This window comes from Lissotriton vulgaris, chromosome 1_2 (genome assembly GCF_964263255.1).
Source record: "Lissotriton vulgaris chromosome 1_2, aLisVul1.2, whole genome shotgun sequence".
NCBI lineage: Eukaryota > Metazoa > Chordata > Amphibia > Caudata > Salamandridae > Lissotriton > Lissotriton vulgaris.
The window spans coordinates 14,924,616-14,945,989 of record NC_141686.1 but is presented as its reverse complement, the minus strand read 5'-3'; the positions used below and the strand labels follow the sequence as shown (position 1 = coordinate 14,945,989).

The following is a 21,374-nucleotide window of genomic DNA, read 5'->3' as shown; positions in this document are numbered from 1 at the left end:
CCTGATTCATCTACTACTAGGGAACCAACACTCCTGGGGCCCTGTTTCATGTACTACTAGAGGACCAACACTCCTGGGTCATTGATGCATATACTTCTAGAGAACAAACACTCATGAGTCATGAATTCATTTACTACTAGAGAACCAACACTCCTGGGTCACTGATCCATGTGTAACTAGAGAACCAACACTCCTGAGTCACTGATTCATGTGTAACTAGAGAGCCAACACTCCTGTGTCACTGATGCGTTTACTACTAGAGAGCCAACATTCATGGGTCACTGATTCATGTACTAATAGAGAACCAACACTCCTGGGTCTCTGATTCACGTACTACTTGAGAATCAACACTCCTGGGTCAATGATTCATGTACTACTAGAAGACGAACACTCATGAGTCACTGACTCCTACACTACTAGAGAACCAACACTTATGGGTCACTGATTCATGTAGAACTAGAGAACCAACACTTCTGGGTCCCTGATTTATCTACTACTAGAGAACCAACACTCCTAGGTCCCTTATTCATATACTTCTAGAGAACAAACACATCTGGGTCACTAATTCATGTGAAACTAGAGAACGAACACTCCTGGGTTCCTGATTCATATACTACTAGAGAAGCAACACTCCCGGGTCCTTGATTCATATACTACTGGGGAAGCAACACTCCCGGGTCCTTGATTCATGTACTACTAGAGGATCAACACTCCTGGGTCACTGATTCATATACTGCTAGAGAGCCAACTCTCATTGGTCACTGATTCATATACTACTAAAGAACCAACACTCATGGGTCACTGATTCACATGCAACTAGAGAACCAACACTCCTGGGTCACTGGTTCATGTACGACTAGGGCCAACACTCCTGGGTCACTGAGAACCAACACTCATGGGTTACTGATTCATATACTGTTAGAGAACCAACACTCATGGGTCACTGATTCATGTGCAACTAGAGAAGAAACACTCAGGGGCCACTGATTCTTGTGTAAATAGGGAAAGGACACTCCTGGGTCACTGATCCGTTTGAAACTAGGGAACCAACACTTCTGGGTCACTGATTCATGTACAACTAGAGGACCAACACTCCTGGGTCACTGATTCATATACTACTAGAGAGCCAACACTCATGGGTCACTGATTCATGTGCAACTTGAGAACCAACACTCCTGGGTCCCTGATTCATGTACTACTAGAGAACCAACACTCCTGGGTCACTGTTTCATGTACTACTAGAGAACCAACAATCCTGGGTCACCGATTCATTTTTAACTAGAGAACCCACACTCATTTCCACATGTTCGACTGAAAGACTGATACTCTTGGGTCACTGATTCCTGAGCCACATTCCTCAAGAGAATAGAACTAAATGTTTGACACATGGAAGAATAGTGTGCAACTGAGCTAACATGTTGTTTCATGTTTACACAGGTCAGTGTTGCTGCTAAAATGGCTCAAAAAATGTCATTTGGGTTTTATAAATACAACACCATGGAGTTTGTGCGAATGAAGGGCCCGCAGGGGAAGGGCCATGCAGAGATGGCAGTGAGTCGAGTTTCAACGGGCGACACCTCCCCCTATGGAACGGAGGACGATTCCTACCCCGGGTCACCTGTGCACGAAAGGGTAAGTAGAAAGATGGGCGACTACTGCTTATTGATGTATCATTGTGGTCAATAGGGCTCTATTTCTGTCAGTGGCTGTTAATGATGTCTGTGGAGACAGTAATGACAGGGTGTAGGCATCCGATAAATCTCTGCAGAAAAGTTATGCGTGGCATTATTCAATAAGTAGTCCACAAAAAGCTCCGATTGGCCTGTGTTCATTGGTACTAAAAAGCTGCAACAGAAATAATGTTCACACACTTTTCCCCCTAAAACTGAGGTGTATGACATAACAGTTTCTTCCTAAAAAAACCTGAACCTCCCCCGGGCGTGGTGGTAAGAGCGGCTCGCTCTGCTGACACCGCCTCCTGGTTACAGCCAGGCACCCTCCGCCTGGTATCTCCGCTGTGACCAGTCCCAAGCCCCGAAGTTCATGAAGGTCTCCTCATGTCTAGTTTAATTCATCCGGCCTCGTCCTCTAGCACGCCTTGTTCCCACAATATTTCCCGTCTGACCCTCCGATGCTGCCTCGTCTTCATTGCCTCACGCCTCTGGTTTGCCCCCAGCCTACCTCAGTTCCTCCCACTAATGCAAAGTGCGCTTGGTTAAAAAGCCAACTGTAAAAAATAAAATAAAACGCCAAACTGTTGGTCCAAGGATGGGACCTAAAGATTGCCTTGTGTAAGATGCACATGTGTGTATGGCTTGACGTAAATAATTAATTTACTCTCTTAATTTCTATGCAGGTAAGTACTTAATCAATAATAACTCAATCGGAAAGAAAGAAAACAGAGTCCGTGGTGTTAGAGTTCTTAGGGGTTTTATTCCTCAAAAAGGAATGGTCAAGACCAGGATATCATGTTCTGACCACCACAGGGGTGTCAGAAGGGATAGAGCGCTACATTTTATTACATTACATAGCTTATATACTTAATTCATGTCATAGGAAACAGTTATAGTAGGCGTAACAGCTGAGAGAAGACAAGATAACAGTATACACGTGTTACTAGTACGTAATCAGAAGGCGTGGACTAGGCGTGAACTAGAAACGTCACAGATAGGTGTCACAAAAGGGGTGGCACTAACAGAAATGTTGCAATGTCAGCAGAAATTGGAAGCTTGGATGCGCGCGCAGCTGCATGACGTGTGATGGACGTAAAACTGGAGGGTGCAGGGGACTTGACATTTACACTGACGGAAAGAGACAGAAGTCTGGCATGTCAGATCAACTTGTGCTTCTATCATATCTGATATCTGGTGTTTAGGAACTGAGCTATCTGGACGGAAAGGTCTCTAGGGCAGAAGCTATTCTATACTAACTGTGAGTGCATGTATAAGCGCCTGAGTGTCTGTATGAGAAGCGTGGGGGCATGGGCCTTCCATGGGAGCATGGCAACAGAAGCTATGAATTACTTGCACGGAGACAGGTCGGCCCTTTGGCCCTGTAGCTGAGGGGGATGTTTACTGAAGCTAGCAGGCAGGAATGTATTTTCGAGGAGCGGAACAGATAACTCGAAGGTTATAGTCAATCTTGGCAGGCAGCAGGCTGAGCTGAGCACGAGAGGCCGCGCTGAAAGTAAGTCAGAGTTCACGGGTACAGAGGCAGCCTGGGCAGAGGTCCTTGGAGTCAGAAGCCAGAAAAGAGGCTCGGTGGCAGAAATTCAGGGCCTACTCAGCTAGAGCTGAAAAACGGAGAAGTACACCACAAAAAGACGTTGGCATGACATACTTAGGAACAGACCATTCAACCCATTCAGGGTGGGTCTGAAAGAGGACATGTTAACGTTGGACGCAAATGTATTTGCATCTTCATAGCTGGTACAGGAGGGAAGTTACATGCACTTTAACTCGTACATGGAGACGGTGGGGTACACGCTAGGGAACACAACTTGACCATAAAATTTATATTTCCTCATTCCCTCCTTGTTCCCTACGGACCCTTCATGATATATCAATCATCATAAATTGATCAGTTTGTTCTTGTAACTTAATCTGTTCGTCTCTCTTCCGTTGTCTATTTGAGAGAAAACTGGAATGTTCAATGCACGATGTGGCACACAGTCCACATATCGCCGGCCCACACTGTAGGCACAGGCAGCAGCTGAATACTATGACAAGGCCAAAACATAGGAAGGATAGGATCTTCCATCCCCAAGCAGTTAACGTTGTCCAGAACCAACCGGACCAAGTCCAGGTGCCTGGATTCTGATGTATCTGATTTGCAATTTTATGCAGACGGGTAATAGCTTGATAGACAGATGGCGCGTTTTGTGGGATGAAAACGCAGCAACTTGACCCGATGACCTTACAGGCTCCACCTCTATCTGCCAAGATGACGTCAATAACGAGACGATTTTGAAGGACAACAACCCGCATAGCAGATTGCTCCTCTGTTAAGTTACCTAAGGCAGAGGCAGTTTCATGTACTACAGCTTCAAGTGTTCTAGTTAATCTACGTATTAATTTACTGTTTTGGACGGGGCCTAAAAAGAAAAAGAATCCCTTATTAAAATCAGTGTACTGTTCCCATGCCGTTTCTGTGTAGTCGACAAGTGGGATATCTCTTCTGGGTCTATTCTTTACTAGATCTGTATTTCTATGGTAATCAGGGGGAGCTAGGAAAACAGGTGGCAGAAGGAATGCAATGTAACAGGTACCATCCCAATCTGGAGGCAAGCGTATGTATGCGGTATGACCACAAACAAAATAAGAGTGACTGATAGCTTTGAAGGACGATTTACCATGATCACTGAATTCGACCACAGTAGTGCATTTACTATGACCTAAGTGTACTGAACCTTTCTTTCGGACACATAATTCACCAGTGACTGGTAATACTAGCATATGGGGCAGGACTGGTGCAGCCTCGGATTCAACAGTAAGGATCATAAGGCTAATTGTGTAGTTACCTAATCCATATACTTCATTTTCTAGATCAGTTCCTATTCGAGTGGGGAGTCCCTCCTTATCAGGGTAACAGACGTCGAGCAGGACTAAGTTCAAGTTTCCCCAAACCCAGCCCCCACCGAAAACGGCAATATCAGGATCTAAGGAATTAATTATTTTAAACCATGCCCCACAGGAGCCATTGTGAGTGAACGGGTACGGAAAGAGGGGCAGAGCTCCCTTGTAATTCTGGTAGGGAGGGAGTCGGCCACATATCCAGCAGTCTGTAGCATTGTTAGTTTGATGGGAATGGTGTAACATACTAATGAATGTGTTGTTGCGCAGCGCAAGTCTGTAAGAGAGTTCGTGTAGAGGTAACTCACTAAAGGTGTGTTCAGCAGAGACATTGTAAACAGATTGTTCACGCCTGAAAATAGGCCAGTAGATAGGTAGCAGAATGCTAGCAACAATAACTAAGATACTCAGAATAAACATGATTAATAGTGTCACTATACAGTGACTACGAAGTGATTTACAATATGCACCTTTCTTAATTTGTCTCTCTCTCTCTCTATCTCGATCTAGGGGATACATGTCAGAAACTATTTAACCGATTCACCTAGGGGAGGACTTAAACAATTAAACTGTCTGACTTGCTAGATCGGAGTTTCGACCGGTACTCCTCTTGGGGAGTTTTCTCTCGTTCGGTAACTGTAAAGTCTTTTGGCTCAACACAGTCTTTGGTGGGGGTGGACGAGTCTCGGTCTGGTTTCAGTTCATGGAATTTTTTCACATGACTCGTATGGACCCACCCCTTTCTCCCTTCGATCTTCACGGCGGTCCTCGTGGTGAGAAGGACGGTCTTCGGAGATTTCCAGCGGGGCTCCAGCGGACTCTTCCTATCAAAATTTCGCACCAGGACTAGATCCCCAGGACGGACCTCGTGCGGCTTTACATCAGTGTTGTCAGGGAAGGCGGCGGCAACCTGTGAACGACATGATTGGAGTGCAGACATCAAGGAGGCAAGGTAATCTGTCAACATATTACAATCAACATCAGTGATCTTTTTAGGAATGGGCGTCCCCCACATATTCGGTGGTCTGCCAAAAACCACTTCGTACGGGGATAGCCCTGATCTCGAGTGGGCGACCATCCTCATGTAGAACAGTGCCACGGGCAGGGCGACTATCCAGTCGACCCCTTTCTCCTGACATATTTTTGCAAGGCGTATCTTTAGTGTCTGGTTATGCCTTTCTACAAGGCCTGCGGCTTCAGGATGTCGGACACAATGAAATTTCCACTGGTATCCTAACAGTAAAGAAACTTGTTTCATTAGCTCGGACGAGAAGGGTTGTCCGTTATCTGAGTACACGACACGAGGCAAACCGTATCGTGGGAAGAATTCACGAACCAACTGCTTGGCAGTGGTCGGAGCAGTATAGTCTGAGACTGGGTATGCTTCGGTCCAGCGGGACAGAGCACAAACAACTACAAGGACATACTTGAATCCTCGACAACGGTTCATCTGGATATAATCCATTTGGAGGACTTCAAAAGGGTGATCGGGAGGATGAAATCCACCTTGCTCTACAGGGACGCTTTTACCTGGGTTGAACTGACAACAGATCATGCAAGTACGCACTTTCTGTTTTGCGGCTGTTCGTAAGTGTTTATTGTTCCAAAGATTTTGTAAACTGTCTAACATCGCTTTCTCTCCTAGATGTGCTGGGCTATGTGCTGTATTAATCATGACTTGAACCATAGAGTCAGGGAGAAACCATGTAGATTTTCCCTTCGTCATCCAACCTTGATCTGTCTGGATCCCTCCTAGTTCAATCCATCTCTTTATTTCTTCTGGGGTAGCATGTGCCTGAATATCAATTACATCTAGAGCGGGATCCTTGACTGCCATACACTTTGTCGGTACTATTGTCTTTGTCACATCAGTTGTCTGGGTGTGAGTCAATGCTGTGTGTTTCGCTGTCTGATCTGCCAGGTCATTACCCTGGGAAACAGAATCTGTGACCTTAGTATGTGCTTTACATTTCATGACTGATATGCCCGAGGGCAAATGTATTGCTTCTAACAGTGCTTGAATGAGGGGACCGTGTTGTATCTTGGCACCATGAGAGGTCAGGAAACCTCGTTCTTGCCATAACATGCCGAAGTCGTGTACGACTCCGAACGCATAACGGGAATCAGTGTATATGTTAACATTTCTGTTCTTGGCTAGTATACAAGCTCGGGTCAGAGCGATGAGCTCTGCTGCTTGAGCAGACAGTGTGTCAATACGATGTGTTTCTTTAACTTCAGTTTCAGTGGTCACTGCATATGCGGCCACTAATTCTCCTGTACTTGTTCTCATGCATGAACCGTCCACATAAAGTGTCAGGTCTGGATTTGTCAGTGGGACATCTGTTAAGTCTCGTCGTGGCTTTGTTACTGCATTAATGATTTCTATACAATCATGCGGGGCTGGATCTGTCATAATTGTAGGTAACAGTGTTGCGGGGTTCAGAATGCTGCAGCGCCTGATTTCTATGTGTGGCTGGAATAGCGTTAATTCATAACCTGTCAGTCGTGCTATAGTCAAGTGCTGAGTCTGGGTTCTGTTTAAAAGAACCTCTACAGAGTGTGGAACTTGTACTGTTAATTGATGGCCTAAAACAATTGAATCGCTCTGTCTGATGGCTAACGCTGTTGCTGCTACTGACTTCAAGCACGCAGGGAGTGCCTGGGCTACTGAATCCAATGTACTTGAGAAATAAGCGCAAGGCTTATGTGAGCCTGCTTGATCTTGAGTGAGGACAGACAACGCTGTACCATCACGTTCTGTAACAAAAAGTGTAAACGGTTTGCTGTAACATGGTGTCGCTAAAACTGGTGCTTGGCATAAGGCTTTCTTTAATTCTTCAAAAGCTTGTGTGTGTTCCTGAGTCCAAGGGAGGGCAGTCGAAATCGCTGCCTCCTGTGTCGTTAACTGGATGAGTGGTTTGGCCAGAAATGCATATTGAGGAATCCATTGTCTGCAGTACGAGGTGAGGCCTATGAAGGCCCGCACTTCCTTTTGTGTCTGGGGTTGCGGCATATTCACAATTAACTGAATGCGATCGGGAGTGAGCTGTCTCCCCACTTTGGACAGCAAGTGACCCAAGTACACAACTTGCTGAACACAGAATTGTAGCTTCGAAGGAGACACCTTGTGTCCCTTGTCGGCCAGAAAATGTAAAACTGTCAGCGATGCTTGTTCACATTCGGGCTCACTTCGTGTGGTGATCAGCAGATCATCGACGTATTGCAGTAATGCGGTGTTAACTGGCATTGTGATACAATCTAGTTGTCTTTTCAGTGCTTGACTATAGATGCTGGGGCTTTCTGTGAATCCTTGAGGTGCGCGTGAAAATTTGAAACTGCGTCCATTTAAACTGAATCCGAAGAGATATTGGCTCTCTGGATCAATAGGCACGCTGAAGAAGGCGTTCTTGAGGTCAATTACAGTAAAGAACGTTGCTTCTGAATCAATAGCAGTCAATAGGGATGAGATATCGGGGACCACAGGGTACTGTGGAATAATGCATTTATTCAGTTCTCGAAGATCAATCACCAGCCGATATACTGGCGGTGCATTGGGATCAGTACGTTTAAGAATCGGAATAATGGGTGAATTACAGATATTGGAGTCGGTCTCTACGACCACTCCTTGTGCTATAAGCTCTTCAATGATTTCCAGTAAAGCCACTACAGCATCGGGTGGTAACTTGTATTGTCTGATTCGGGGTAGTACAACTCCTGTTTTGAGTGTAACACGGTATGGTGTGATATGCATACAACCTACATCAGTTGGGCCTTTTGCCCACAAGTGATCTGGTACATTTTTCAATCTGACATCGAATTCTCGCAAAACATAATGACCCTTGAAATCCCGTAGAAAGAGTCTAACTCCCTCCGGGGAACAGCAGATTATAGCTCCTAGAGCCTTCAATGTTTTAATTCCTAACAGATTTTCTGGACATGATTTTGTAAGTAACAAGTCTGTAACACGTGATAATGGACCCACAGCCAGGGGGACTGGTTCTGATACTTCATTTACAATGGGCTGTCCTGAAAAACCAAGGGAAACATTCTGTGAGCCTGAGAGGGGTGACCCTGGGACTTCATCATGACTGATTGTGGTGCGGTTTGCCCCTGTGTCAATTAAAAACTTTCTGTCTTTTCCCAATACTTGACTGTGTACATAAGGACCTTCTTGATCTACAGGAATTTCAATAAGAGGCAAGCCAAATTCCCTCTCTAGGCTGTTTCATGTATATCGTTGATAATCAGGGTAAGCGGACTGGGCATACTGGTACATCTGTTGCGAAACTTGCTGGGACGCGGCAATGGGCTGTGGCTGTGGTACCGCTACTGTCTGTGCTGGAGGTGAAGAAGCATGCATAGGCTGTGTATTCTGTGTATTCTGTGAAGACTGATGCTGGTTATGATCTTGTCTAGGCGGATGCGGTCTTTCTTTAGTTTTACCTGTTGCTATGTTATGTTTCAAAACTGGGCATTCATGTACATAGTGACCTGGCTGCTTACAGTAATTGCATGTCCCCTTAACGGGAGCTGTAGTGTGACTTGTCTGGGTCCCACCCTTCCTTTGACCGTCGGCTGGGACCGTCTGAGCTACTAACATTTTCATCTTCGTGTCTTTCATGCGTTTTTGTTCCTGATCTTGTTCTTCTCTAATTCTGTTCTGATGATATTGGAGCATCTGTAACATCTGGGATGGCGTATTTGCCTGCCAAGTACTTTCAACTTTGTACACTCGGTTTTTAACTAATGGTAGGGAGTTCTCGACTAGTTTTGATACAAAAAGATGCGGATATGACTCGCTACTTGGTTTGAGGCCACTATTAATAATGAAACATTTCTCGAATCTTGAATAGAAGTCACTAGTATCTTCATCATGTTTCTGTTTACAGGACGAGATAGCGTCCCAATCTTCCTTTCTAGTTGTCAATAATCTTGGCAGAACCTGTACTATTAAACCTGGTAATGCTTTAGTTTTGTCCCCAAGGCCTACCCCTGGGACACGTTTGCTTTCTTCGTCTTCTATCTCTGCCCATGCAATCTTTGTGTCTCCCACCTCCCAGTCTTTTTCTTTTAATTTCTCGTAGATGCCCGTGGGCAACAGTACCTTCAACATTTTCATGATATCCTCATACGTGTAATCCCCCATTAGTAACATGTCTTTAAGCTCTCTGTGAAAACCTGCAGGGTCTTTATCATGACACGGGACTAGTTTCTTCATTTCTAACAGCTCTAATTTAGTCAGAGGAGTGTGAACATACACGCGTTTCAAACGGTGATCCTCACCCATAACTGGGTGTACTTCTCGTAAAGGGTTCTGGCTTTCAATGCCACTCCCGCATTGCATGTGGTACATTTTCCTTTCTGGAGGCGGGGCGGGAACATATTCAGAGCTTACGAAAGTGTTATATTTATGTCGTTGTTCTAGAATTATTTGTATTAACTTGGTACTGAAACCTCTCCATCTATCCATAAGTAGTGCTTCTAATGTTTCGTGTAAGGGACCTGGGTCAGAATGTTGGTTTCTGTATTTCGTGAGGAGGTGCTGAATCATGTATATACCTGCTAATTTCTGTTCGTCTGGAGAAAGGTTCAGAAACGTCTGTGCTAAGGTATCATCATTATATATGTCTGCGTTTTCGGCCCATAATACGGCTGACCGGGCTAGTTCTTGTTCATCCATAGAATTGAGTACATGGTACCCCATTCGGTCTCGAAGCATTTTATCAGTCTCCTGAAACTGATGTTCAGAAGAATTCGGATTTGTTAAAGCAGAGAGAAAAACTCTCTTGTTTTCCGGACGGATACCCTTCCTAAGGTAAGTTCCCTTACCTACATACGCTATAATATCTGTAGTCTTCTCTGGTTCTTCCTGTTCTTCTTCCTCCTCGGAGGAAGCTTTTTCTTTCTCTTTTTGGTGTACTGCTATCACTGCTTTTCTTATTTTTCTACACATACTGGCTATGCAAGTCCCCTTGTCATGTTTTCCTTCAGCTATATTTTGACCCCACTTGTTCAGTGCATCTAATTCACTCTGATCTGTTCCAGGCCTGTCTCGTTCTCTTATTAGGCAATTTATAAAAAAACGTAGTATCTGTGCTTGAATGTCAACTTTCTGTTTCTCCATGGCCTCCTTAATACTGTCAGGGTCTTTCCCTGTCTGAACAAACTCATATATTCTATCCAGACGGTCCTTCATTCCTACATAGCATAGCAAGACATCAGTAGCAGATCTTAACCGTAGTGATGCCAATATCATCAGATCGTCTCTTCCGGGTACTGGATCATATCTGCAAACTGAAATGTTTTCTTTTAATGCGTCAAGGCGGGGTGACCTGAACGTGAGAGGACTCTGCATATCCCTGAGATTGAATCTGTGTGTTAATGGCGGGGTCCGAAGACCCGCGGTCGCACCTCCTGAAGCGGAGGCTTGTGCATTATCTCCCTGTGGAGTCTGTATCTGAACTTGAATCTGTCGTTTAGTTGGATCAGGTAAACGTTGTTTCGGTAGGTCAATTTTGGGTGCGGGAAGTGGCGGGGCTGGCGGAACGGGGGAGGTCTGTCGCGGTACCGGCGGAACATGATCTGGGGGCGGGGTGCCATCCCCGTCCCTGTCAGTAGGCAAGGCACGAACAGGCAGATTGGTGTAAGCCGGTGCTACATCCTCTAGATAAGAATTTAGGAATATATCTTTAGTAGTCTTATGCATTACTTTAGTTGGAACTAATGGTGGCGGTAAGTTTTTCGGTATTTCTGAAAGGGCCTCAGGTGTACCCTCGGCCGCAAGATACATACCGTTTACAAGATTATGTCGTGCGCGGTCTATTTGTTCTGTCTTTACTCGGATCCCCTCGGTAACTAGTTCGTTTTCTTGGGCTTTCTCTGATTCTTTAAGTCTATCTTCTCTACGTAATGCTCTTTCAGCACGTTTATGTGATTCCTTACGCCAAAATTCTATGGCGTCTTTCTGAGATTGTCTGGCTTTCTTTTTCCATAGTGCTTCCTCTACCTTCATGATGCACTCGGCATCCCAGGTTCCGTTAACGGGCCATCTGTGTCTTTCGTCTAGATGTTTGGTATAGTCAGCCCATAAATCGAGATATAATATGGCATCTATGCCATGCTTGTGGTACATAAAGTTACCTGGAGTGTCCCTAGGGGGAATAGGAATTTCTTCCTCCAGTATCCCTTTCCTAGTTCCTATCTGCTTTAACTTGTTAAAAAACGGCATTTTGCTTACTTATTACTGAATGCTCAATCCTTACTACTTAATACTGGATACGGCTAGTTTTACAAGAAACACAATAATGCACATTAAAACGGTCACATTCATACCACGACATTAATCACATGAAAAGACATTTGAGACATAGATGACTACCCCCTATACAGGATGTACTGCTAAACAGTACAGATACACTGGTGTAACAGTGCAGAAATTCAGAATACTAGATATACTGCTAAACAGTACAGATACACTGCCTAAAAACAGTGCAGACCGGACTTGTGTACCCAAACCCGTCTAGATACGTCCCAGCAATGGTACTCACCGGGAAGCACGGAAACAGAAGGCCTCGGAAAACTCGACTGGACTCGACTCGACACTTCGGAAAACTTCGGAAAATTTCGGAAACCTGGTGGGCCTCTTGACACCTCGGACCTTGCTTCTTTCGGCTAGGCTCTGGTCGGGATCCTCCGCACTCCTCACCGCCTCGTCTGGGTACTGATCGCAGTCTTCGTCACCTCCGTGGGTCAGAGGGAGATGCAGGAAATCCTGCCGGTACGCGTAGTTTCCATCTAACTGATGGCAGGGGACATAGCTTGCAACGCACCAACCGGCGCGTGAGGTGGGGGAGGGGTCCCTATTCGGGCGCCAAAATGACGTAAATAATTAATTTACTCTCTTAATTTCTATGCAGGTAAGTACTTAATCAATAATAACTCAATCGGAAAGAAAGAAAACAGAGTCCGTGGTGTTAGAGTTCTTAGGGGTTTTATTCCTTAAAAAGGAATGGTCAAGACCAGGATATCATGTTCTGACCACCACAGGGGTGTCAGAAGGGATAGAGCGCTACATTTTATTACATTACATAGCTTATATACTTAATTCATGTCATAGGAAACAGTTATAGTAGGCGTAACAGCTGAGAGAAGACAAGATAACAGTATACACGTGTTACTAGTACGTAATCAGAAGGCGTGGACTAGGCGTGAACTAGAAACGTCACAGATAGGTGTCACAAAAGGGGTGGCACTAACAGAAATGTTGCAATGTCCGCAGAAATTGGAAGCTTGGATGCGCGCGCAGCTGCATGACGTGTGATGGACGTAAAACTGGAGGGTGCAGGGGACTTGACATTTACACTGACGGAAAGAGACAGAAGTCTGGCATGTCAGATCAACTTGTGCTTCTATCATATCTGATATCTGGTGTTTAGGAACTGAGCTATCTGGACGGAAAGGTCTCTAGGGCAGAAGCTATTCTATACTAACTGTGAGTGCATGTATAAGCGCCTGAGTGTCTGTATGAGAAGCGTGGGGGCATGGGCCTTCCATGGGAGCATGGCAACAGAAGCTATGAATTACTTGCACGGAGACAGGTCGGCCCTTTGGCCCTGTAGCTGAGGGGGATGTTTACTGAAGCTAGCAGGCAGGAATGTATTTTCGAGGAGCGGAACAGATAACTCGAAGGTTATAGTCAATCTTGGCAGGCAGCAGGCTGAGCTGAGCACGAGAGGCCGCGCTGAAAGTAAGTCAGAGTTCACGGGTACAGAGGCAGCCTGGGCAGAGGCCCTTGGAGTCAGAAGCCAGAAAAGAGGCTCGGTGGCAGAAATTCAGGGCCTACTCAGCTAGAGCTGAAAAACGGAGAAGTACACCACAAAAAGACGTTGGCATGACATACTTAGGAACGGACCATTCAACCCATTCAGGGTGGGTCTGAAAGAGGACATGTTAACGTTGGACGCAAATGTATTTGCATCTTCATAGCTGGTACAGGAGGGAAGTTACATGCACTTTAACTCGTACATGGAGACGGTGGGGTACACGCTAGGGAACACAACTTGACCATAAAATGTATATTTCCTCAGGCTGTGTGTGTGTGTGTGTGGCTCTGTGTGTGTGTGGTGCTGTGTGTGTGGGGGGGCTCTGTGTGTGTGGGGGGCTCTCTGTGTGTGTGTATGTGGGGAGGCTCTCTGTGTGTGTTTGTGTGGGGGGCTCTGTGTGTGTGTGGCTCTGTGTGTGTGTGGCTCTGTGTGTGTGTGTGTGTGGCTCTGTGTGTGTGTGTGTGTGTGTGTGGCTCTGTGTGTGTGTGTGTGGCTCTGTGTGTGTGTGTGGCTCTGTATGTGTGTGGCTTTGTGTGTGTGTGTGTGGCTCTGTGTGTGTGTGGCTCTGTGTGTATGTGTGTGTGGCTCTGTTTGTGTGTGTGTGGCTGTGTGTGGCTCTGTGTGTGTGTGTGTGTGTGGCTCTGTCTGTGTGTGTGGCTCTGTCTGTGTGGCTCTATCTGTTAGTGTGTGGCTCTGTGCGTGTGGCTCTGTGCGTGTGGCTCTGTGCGTGTGGCTCTGTGTGTGTGGCTCTGTGTGTGTGTGTGGGTGCGTGTGGCTCTGTGTGTGGCTCTGTGTGTGTGGGTGCAAATGCAATAGGTCTCGCATTTGCGAGAGATTAAGCTATTGGCATTGTAAATGACAATGCCATTCATTTATATGTTTTAAAAACAAAAATAATGTTGTGAGCAATGCCAATAGCTCTAACTTTAACAAAGACGAGACCATTGCATTGTAAATGCTTGTTAGCCGAGGACTCAGCAATCCCTGAGCGGCAAGGTGCAGCTCTCCCTAAAACTGCTAAAAAACAATGACTCTTTAATTTAAAAACATCAGGTGAATAGCCTATGCCTTTCATTCTTTCGCTGCTTCTCCCATTTCTCATTGCAACCCCCCTTCCCCTTACAAACATTCACATGCTCCCATCTTTCGTCGTGTCTCGTTACCCAATCACATCCTTGTTCGCATTGACCGGATTGTAGTCCGGCTACAGTAAGGTCCTATATACCTAACTTCATCCTTTGACATGTAACTCTCCATTACTTCTCGTCATTTGTCGTTATCGCCCACCTGCTGCCTCTGCCCCCAGTTCTTTGTCTGTCACTCTGTCCTAAGTCTCTCGGAGTGTACCTGCCCATCCGCTGCCGTCTCCTGTCTCTCACAAGAGGCTCGCGGCCGTTTCCTCCTTGTCTCGACGAGGCCTTGATAATACAGCATCAGGAACTCTGCATTTTGCAGTGCTGGCTACAGAGGGAATCGCCATTGGGGAAGTGAGTCAGAAAATTAAAAAAAACAGCATTACGAGCAGGGATGGCTCGTCCATGTGGGCGTTTGGGCGCCGCCCCACTGCTTTCTCGCCATGCGAGAAGGCAGAAACAAATGGTAGTTATTACCGTAATAACTACCATTTGTTTCTGCCTTCTCGCACGGCGAGAAAGCAGAAGTTAGAGTGGGCGGTGTTACTCGAGGGCAGGGGGGAGCGGCTTGCCCACTGTTGTTAATACGGTCTGTTTGGGCAGCCTCAGATGCTGCTCAAACAGACAGTATTACCAACAGTGGGCAAGCCGCTCCCCCCTGCCACCTCCCACTCTCCCTGTGTTCTCTGTATGCTGCTTGCACACTCTCTCCGCTCCCTCCTCTTGATTTGTATGGCCCTCAAACATGGCAACTGCCTTTCTGTGAACTATGGACTGGTGAACCGCAATCTAGCATTGCCCTGGGCATTTTGTAGCCATCCATAGCTGAGAGAAATTCCAGAGGGCCATGCTGATCTGAGCCCCAGTGTTTGAGGACTTAGCTCTTCGTGTTCTCCTGACTGGCCCTGCCTTGTTTGGGACGTTGGATGAGTGTTTGGAGCACATATTGATGTGGGAAACCTGATGGGCTTCTAAAGAACAAAGGCATTATATTTTCCTGGGTCTGTTATGATGTATGGGAGCAGATCTCCCAAAGGAGTGATGCAGCTGTTCTGAAGGCCCCTTGGAGCTGGTGAAGCTTGCCGGCACGGCCAGTCAATGTTGCAGGTGTTGATGCCTGCTGCTGAGTGACTTCATTATCTTGAGTAGAGGTGGTTGGGTGCTGTGGCATCCTTTGAACCTTGTAATCCCAGCTAATGCACATTGTGTTGTCGGAACAGATGGTTACCCACTGCAGCGAGCTTTGACAAGTGGATGTGCAAGATGTTGTCAGCCTGGGGTATGGCTGTGCCTGAGACTGGGGGCCCTGCTTTGCACGTGTACGCCCTTTTCTTCCAATTAGCCCCCCCTGAAGTAAACTGATTTGGCTCCAAGTATCAGGAGGCTGTGGATTCCACACGGGACAGAGGGCTCTTTATTATGTCTTTTCTCCACCTCTTCCTCTGTGCGACTTTGTGGCCATGCATGGGAAGTTGCCATTGTGGAGGCGAGGACTGTTGAGACACTATTGTTCTCCAGTATTGGGGTGTCTTTCATAGATTCACATGCCTGAATCATTACCCGTCGTCGGAGTGGGAGTCCCACGGTACATAAAAAAGTAATAATGTGTACATAATAACCCAAAAACCTTGATAATAAACAACCAGGAAGTAAAGTAGACCGAAGCTACAAGAGAAAAACTTCCACACTCATGACTATCATAGTCATTATGTGTAGGCCAAATTGCAGCCAATCAGGCGACAGCACCCACCAGAATGTTCTCCCCAGAGGCTCAGGCTCTCAGATTTTCTACCGCACGTCGAATGAAGGGGGTCTCCCTGAGCTCTGCTCAGTACTTCACTAGTTTTCTGGATTTTTACTACTCTTCAGAATGTCATCTTCTAAGAAATCTCTCTTTAGGCCTTGTGAATCTTGTGGGAAGCTCCGGCTGTTTTCAGAAGATCCCCACAAAAAGTGCATCTACTGACTTTATCCAGATCATGAGGTGAGAGATTGTAAAATTTGCAGGGCCTTCCCTTAGAAGACCCTCTGGGATAGAGAAGGGCGCCTACCTCTGTGGCTACAGAAGATTAAAGACCAGGACAACCCCTTATCTGAGGTGGGAAGTGTGGCCTCTGGTTCATCTGTATCATCTAGGAAGAGGATGGCTGAGGAAGATGTATCTTCTCCTGGGGCTAAGGTGTCGAGAAAAGTTCAACCCACTAAGGGTTCAAGCTTGCCTTCTTCTTCTTCCTCAAAAAGGCTTCTCCACCTTCAAAATCTAAGCCTGTTATGCCCCCGAGAAAGACTGGAAAGTCTCTGGCGTCGAAAAGACTTCCTGGGAAAGATTTTCCTCAGAAAATAGCTCCGTTGTCGACGGCCCCTCCGTCGACGATTATCATCGTAGACTGTACTTCTGCGTCTACAGTTACCTTCTCGTCACCGAGACCCAAGATCATAATGTCATCGGCTTCATCTCCGTCGACGCTGGTCTCTGTTGCTGTTAGACCCATCTCGTCGACGAAGGAGATTTCATCTGTCGTCAGCGCTCCGTCGACGGTGAAAGTTAAGAAGATCTCGTCAACGTCTGCCTCGTCGACGGTTGCTTCGTCGACGAAGACTACCTCGTCGACGGCTACCTCGTCGTCGATGACTGCCTCGACGACGAAGTCTGATTTGTCGTCGACGGCCACATCGTCGACAAAGATTGCCTCGTCGTCGTCGACCTCCTCGTTGACGAAGATTGCCTCGTCGTCAACGAAAACAGCTGCCTCGTCGACGGTCACTTTCCTGATGCTGACCCCATCGACGACGATATCGTCCTCTTTTGTCATCTTGCAAAGAAATTCAAGTTTGGTCTGCAACAACGGCTACTGCCCCTCTGCCCCGCCTACGACAACGGCTTCTTTGCAAAAAATTGTGGCTCTTCATTGGAAGCTCTATCCCCATTGAAGTTGCCTGAGCAATTGCTGGATTCTGACGAGGACCAAGAGGAAGCCGAAGAGGATGACAGATTCCACACTGCTAGAAGTCCGTTGGAACTGCTGATCTAGTATCAAGACGAAGACTAGGAGGAAGACTCTTGCCCTGAGTCTGTAGCCACAAAGAGAAGTACGGACCATTCCCATCATAGACTTCAACTGGAAGGAAGGGTTGAAGAGTATGTCAGGACCTAATTCTCTGCCTGCAGTCTTACCTCGATTAGACAAAAAATATAAGGCACCTAGCAATTCACCTGCATGCCTCTTAGGTCAGCCAAAAGCGGCGCAGAGACCGGCCAGGAACCCCTCTTCGCCTATAACAGTTCCACCAGACAGGGATGGAAGAAGTCTGGATTAGATTGGGAAAAAGGTTTCCACTATGGCAGCCACAACTGTCCGTGCTTCAAATTCCATTGCCATATTAGGGAAATATGACAGACAGATGTGGTCAGACATCTACCCCTACTTTAACATGCTGCCAGAACCTTCCAAGTCCGAAGCCTTGAAGATCTTGCATGAAGGAGAGTGTACCTCTGCGGAAATAATTGACACAGCCGTGGATATTGCATCCACAGGATTCAGACAGTTAGCGGGTGCAGAAATGTTAAGGAGACAAGATTGGCTGAAATCTTCATCTTTTCGCCAAGAGGTCCAAGCCGAAATTATTGATATGCCGTTTGCAGGGGAGTTACTATTTGGCCAGCATGTCGATAAAGCACTTCAGGCTATTAAAAAGGACACAGAAATGGCAAGATCTCTTGGTACCGCAAAAAGTGTGACACGCGCTGTGCGAGTCACCAAGAGTTGCACAGCTTTATAGACATTTGTGTTTAACATTATGCACGTACTCAAAAATATTCCAAAAGTTAATCCATTTATTTCTTTCATTTCTCAACGTCTGTCTTTCACGTCAAAGGTACGAGGTTCCAAAAGTTATTTTTATATGTGTGTGTATAATGGTCCTGTCCAATCGTAGCAGGACTACTGACTTTAAAACGAGGGCGAGAGACTCACCTGGGTTAGAACCTCGGCAGCACTGATGAGGTTTGAAATAAACTAAACGCGTCTGCATATGCCGAAAACAAAGGGTTTTATGTACTGATTTCCCTGGAGTCCCGTTGGTGTTTCTCTCCTTGATCTTTCAGGGGGATTGGACTTGAAATATAGGGTACTGCCACGAATACCCTTTGAAACACCCACTTCACTACAGACTTTGTGGTAAAAATGGGACACGCCGCTCATTCACAACTCGTCTTGACACACCATGCGCACCTCGACACTACGTGGGAGTAATTTTGCTCACTGAAGCAGGATACTTGGGCGAAAGCTGTGAATATTTGGCGGCGGAGTGAGGGACATGTTAATCTGCAACACCGCCCTCCTGTAAGAACACGGTGAGCATGGGTGGAACTAGAGCAGACACAGCCCACTGGGGTCTGCACTGGCACATGGACGTTTGCTCCGTGAGAATCCATTCTGGGTTTTCACTTCCACCACGCTACTATCACCTGGAGGGTCCTGTCCAATCGTAGCAGGACTACTGACTTTAAAACGAGGGCGAAAGACTCACCTGGGTTAGAACCTCGGCAGCACTGATGAAGTTTGAAATAAACGAAACGTGTCTACATATGCCGAAAACAAAGGGTTTTATGTGCTGATTTCCCTGGAGTCCTGTTGGTGTTTCTCTCCTTGATCTTTCAGGGGGATTGGACTTGATATATGTATATATGTATATATACTTGGTACAAGGAGTGTTTTACGAGCATTATGTTCTGTACGGCTATCTACACTGATTCAGGCCTGTGAATCTATGAAAGACACCCCAATACTTGTGAGGATCAATAGATACTTACCTGTAATCTGTGGTTCTCCAGTATTGGTGTCTTTCATAGATTCACATGCAACCCGCCCACCTCCCCTCAGAGGCTGGTTTACGTTATCTTGTTTTGCACTCCTGTGCGAGAAAATCTGAGAGCCTGAGCCTCTGGGGAGATAATTGTGGTGGGTGCTGTCCCTGATTGGCTGCAGGTCGGACTATACATAATGACTATGATAGTCATGAGTGTGGAAGTTTTTCTCTTGGGCTACTTTACTTCCTGGTTGTTTATTACAAAGGTTTTTTGGTTATTATGTACAAATATTGTTTTATCTGAAAGAGACACGTTAGTGATAGATTCCTTCCCTTAGAATATCCCCAGGCGTCAGACTGGATCCGGAAATTTTTGCGTAGCAATACCCCTGTGCGTCGGTAGGCGTCGTCTGCGGCTCCGCATCCGTCGTCGGCGTCGTTAGCGCCGGAAAGACGTCGTCGGAGTACTTAGACGCCACCCATGAGCGCTGACGTCAGTTCTTCTTTTTTCCGCGCCAGCTAGCGCAGATCCGGAGAAGCTCTACCCCCAGTCAATTTATGACTGAACTTTTTGATCTTTTGAACACTCTTTTTCTTCGAGTCTTCTACTCTATCGGTGCCGGTAGGGATGCCCGGGTTCAAGCCCTGCTCGAAGTGCGATCGACTGATGTCGGTCACGGACCCCCAACGCCGGTGCCTGAAGTGCTTAGGCCTCGACCATGACGATCGAACCTGCGCCGCTCCGGGTCCCGGTCCCACGGGAGGTCGAGGGACAGGTCGCGAGGTCTAAGTCATCGAATTTCCAGGAGTGGACACCGGTCGTCAGGTTCCAAGTCCTCAGGTAAGAGGCATGAGAGGAAGGAGCGACGTCATCGTTCCTCCGACCCACCCCGACGCTTGCACGATGCGACCGGGGGCTCGGGCAACACCGCCCACGCGGCTCCGCGAGAGTCGCAAGCGTCGCCGCCTGCCCCACACCTTCGGGTCCCTGGGCAAGGCGCGACGCCGGAGGAGATCGAGCGGTACCTCATGGCCATGAGAACCCTCCCTCCTCACTCCGTTCCCGTGACGCCTTCGGGCCCAACGGTTCCGTCTGGAGGTCCTAACGGGTCGGGTGCTTCGGCCCCGACGCCATTGGGTGCTTCGGCCCCAGCTCCACCGGCGACTTCGGTCTCGGCGCCGCAGGACCTCACCGGATCCGGCTCCGGGCGTCGCCGGTCGACCTTACGGCCTCACCGGCGCCGTCCCCACAGGTGTCGCCCCCGGCGCCCACTGGGGGTGCCGTCCCCAATGTTTCCTGCGGTCCGACTCGGGCGTCGGAACGGCGCCGCTGGGCGCCGATTCCGTCGGCCTTTGGAGATTTTTAGCTCCATGAGGAGGCCCTGTCTACTAATCCTGGTTTACAATACAAAGGTGACGAGGAGGATTGGGAGGGATCCGAGGACCCTCTGGCACAGGAGTGCCAGTCTCAACAGGACTGGACATATGAGCTTGGGGAGGCCAGTGGTATTGACACATCGCCAGACACTGGATTTGTCTCCCCTCCGACTGTGGCTTCGGAGGAGGGATCTAGATATAGCGTAGTGTTGACGAAGGTAGCCAAGGCCTTAAACCTTGAGTTCCCCGTCGCGGCCGTGAGGACTAACTTCCTCACTGAGGTCCTCAAACCGCAGTCAAGCTCGGCCGAGCCTCTGCTGCCGTTCAATGAGGCCTTGTGTGACGTTCATGTAGGCACTTGGTCCAAGCCCACCACAGGTCCGCCTGTGGATAGGAACGTGGCCAGACGCTACCGCCCCGCCCCGGGCGACCCATGCTTTTTGTCCACCAATCCCACCCCCGAGAGCCTGTTCATCCAGGCCTCCAATTTCCAGACTGCATTCCCGTCGGCCCCGCCCGACAGGGAATCCAAGAGATATGAACAGTTCGGGAAGAAGGTGTTCTCGTCTGTTAGCCTAGGGCTGCGGTCTGTTAATACCGCCTGTCTCTTGGGCTGCTACACCCACACTTTGTGGGACACGGTTGCGGACGTGCTGCCACAA

The 21,374-nt window shown here is 47.4% G+C and overlaps 1 protein-coding gene across 1 annotated transcript in view; it reads left to right on the top strand.

Moving 5' to 3' along the window:
• KIAA0930 (KIAA0930 ortholog) overlaps positions 1 to 21,374 on the top strand; it is a 615,380-nt gene that overhangs the window by 487,135 nt on the left and 106,871 nt on the right. The window contains exon 7 of the mRNA XM_086952743.1: positions 1,438 to 1,632. Within this exon, the coding sequence (XP_086808869.1) occupies positions 1,438 to 1,632 (195 nt within the window). The remainder of the gene's footprint in view (positions 1 to 1,437; positions 1,633 to 21,374) is intronic.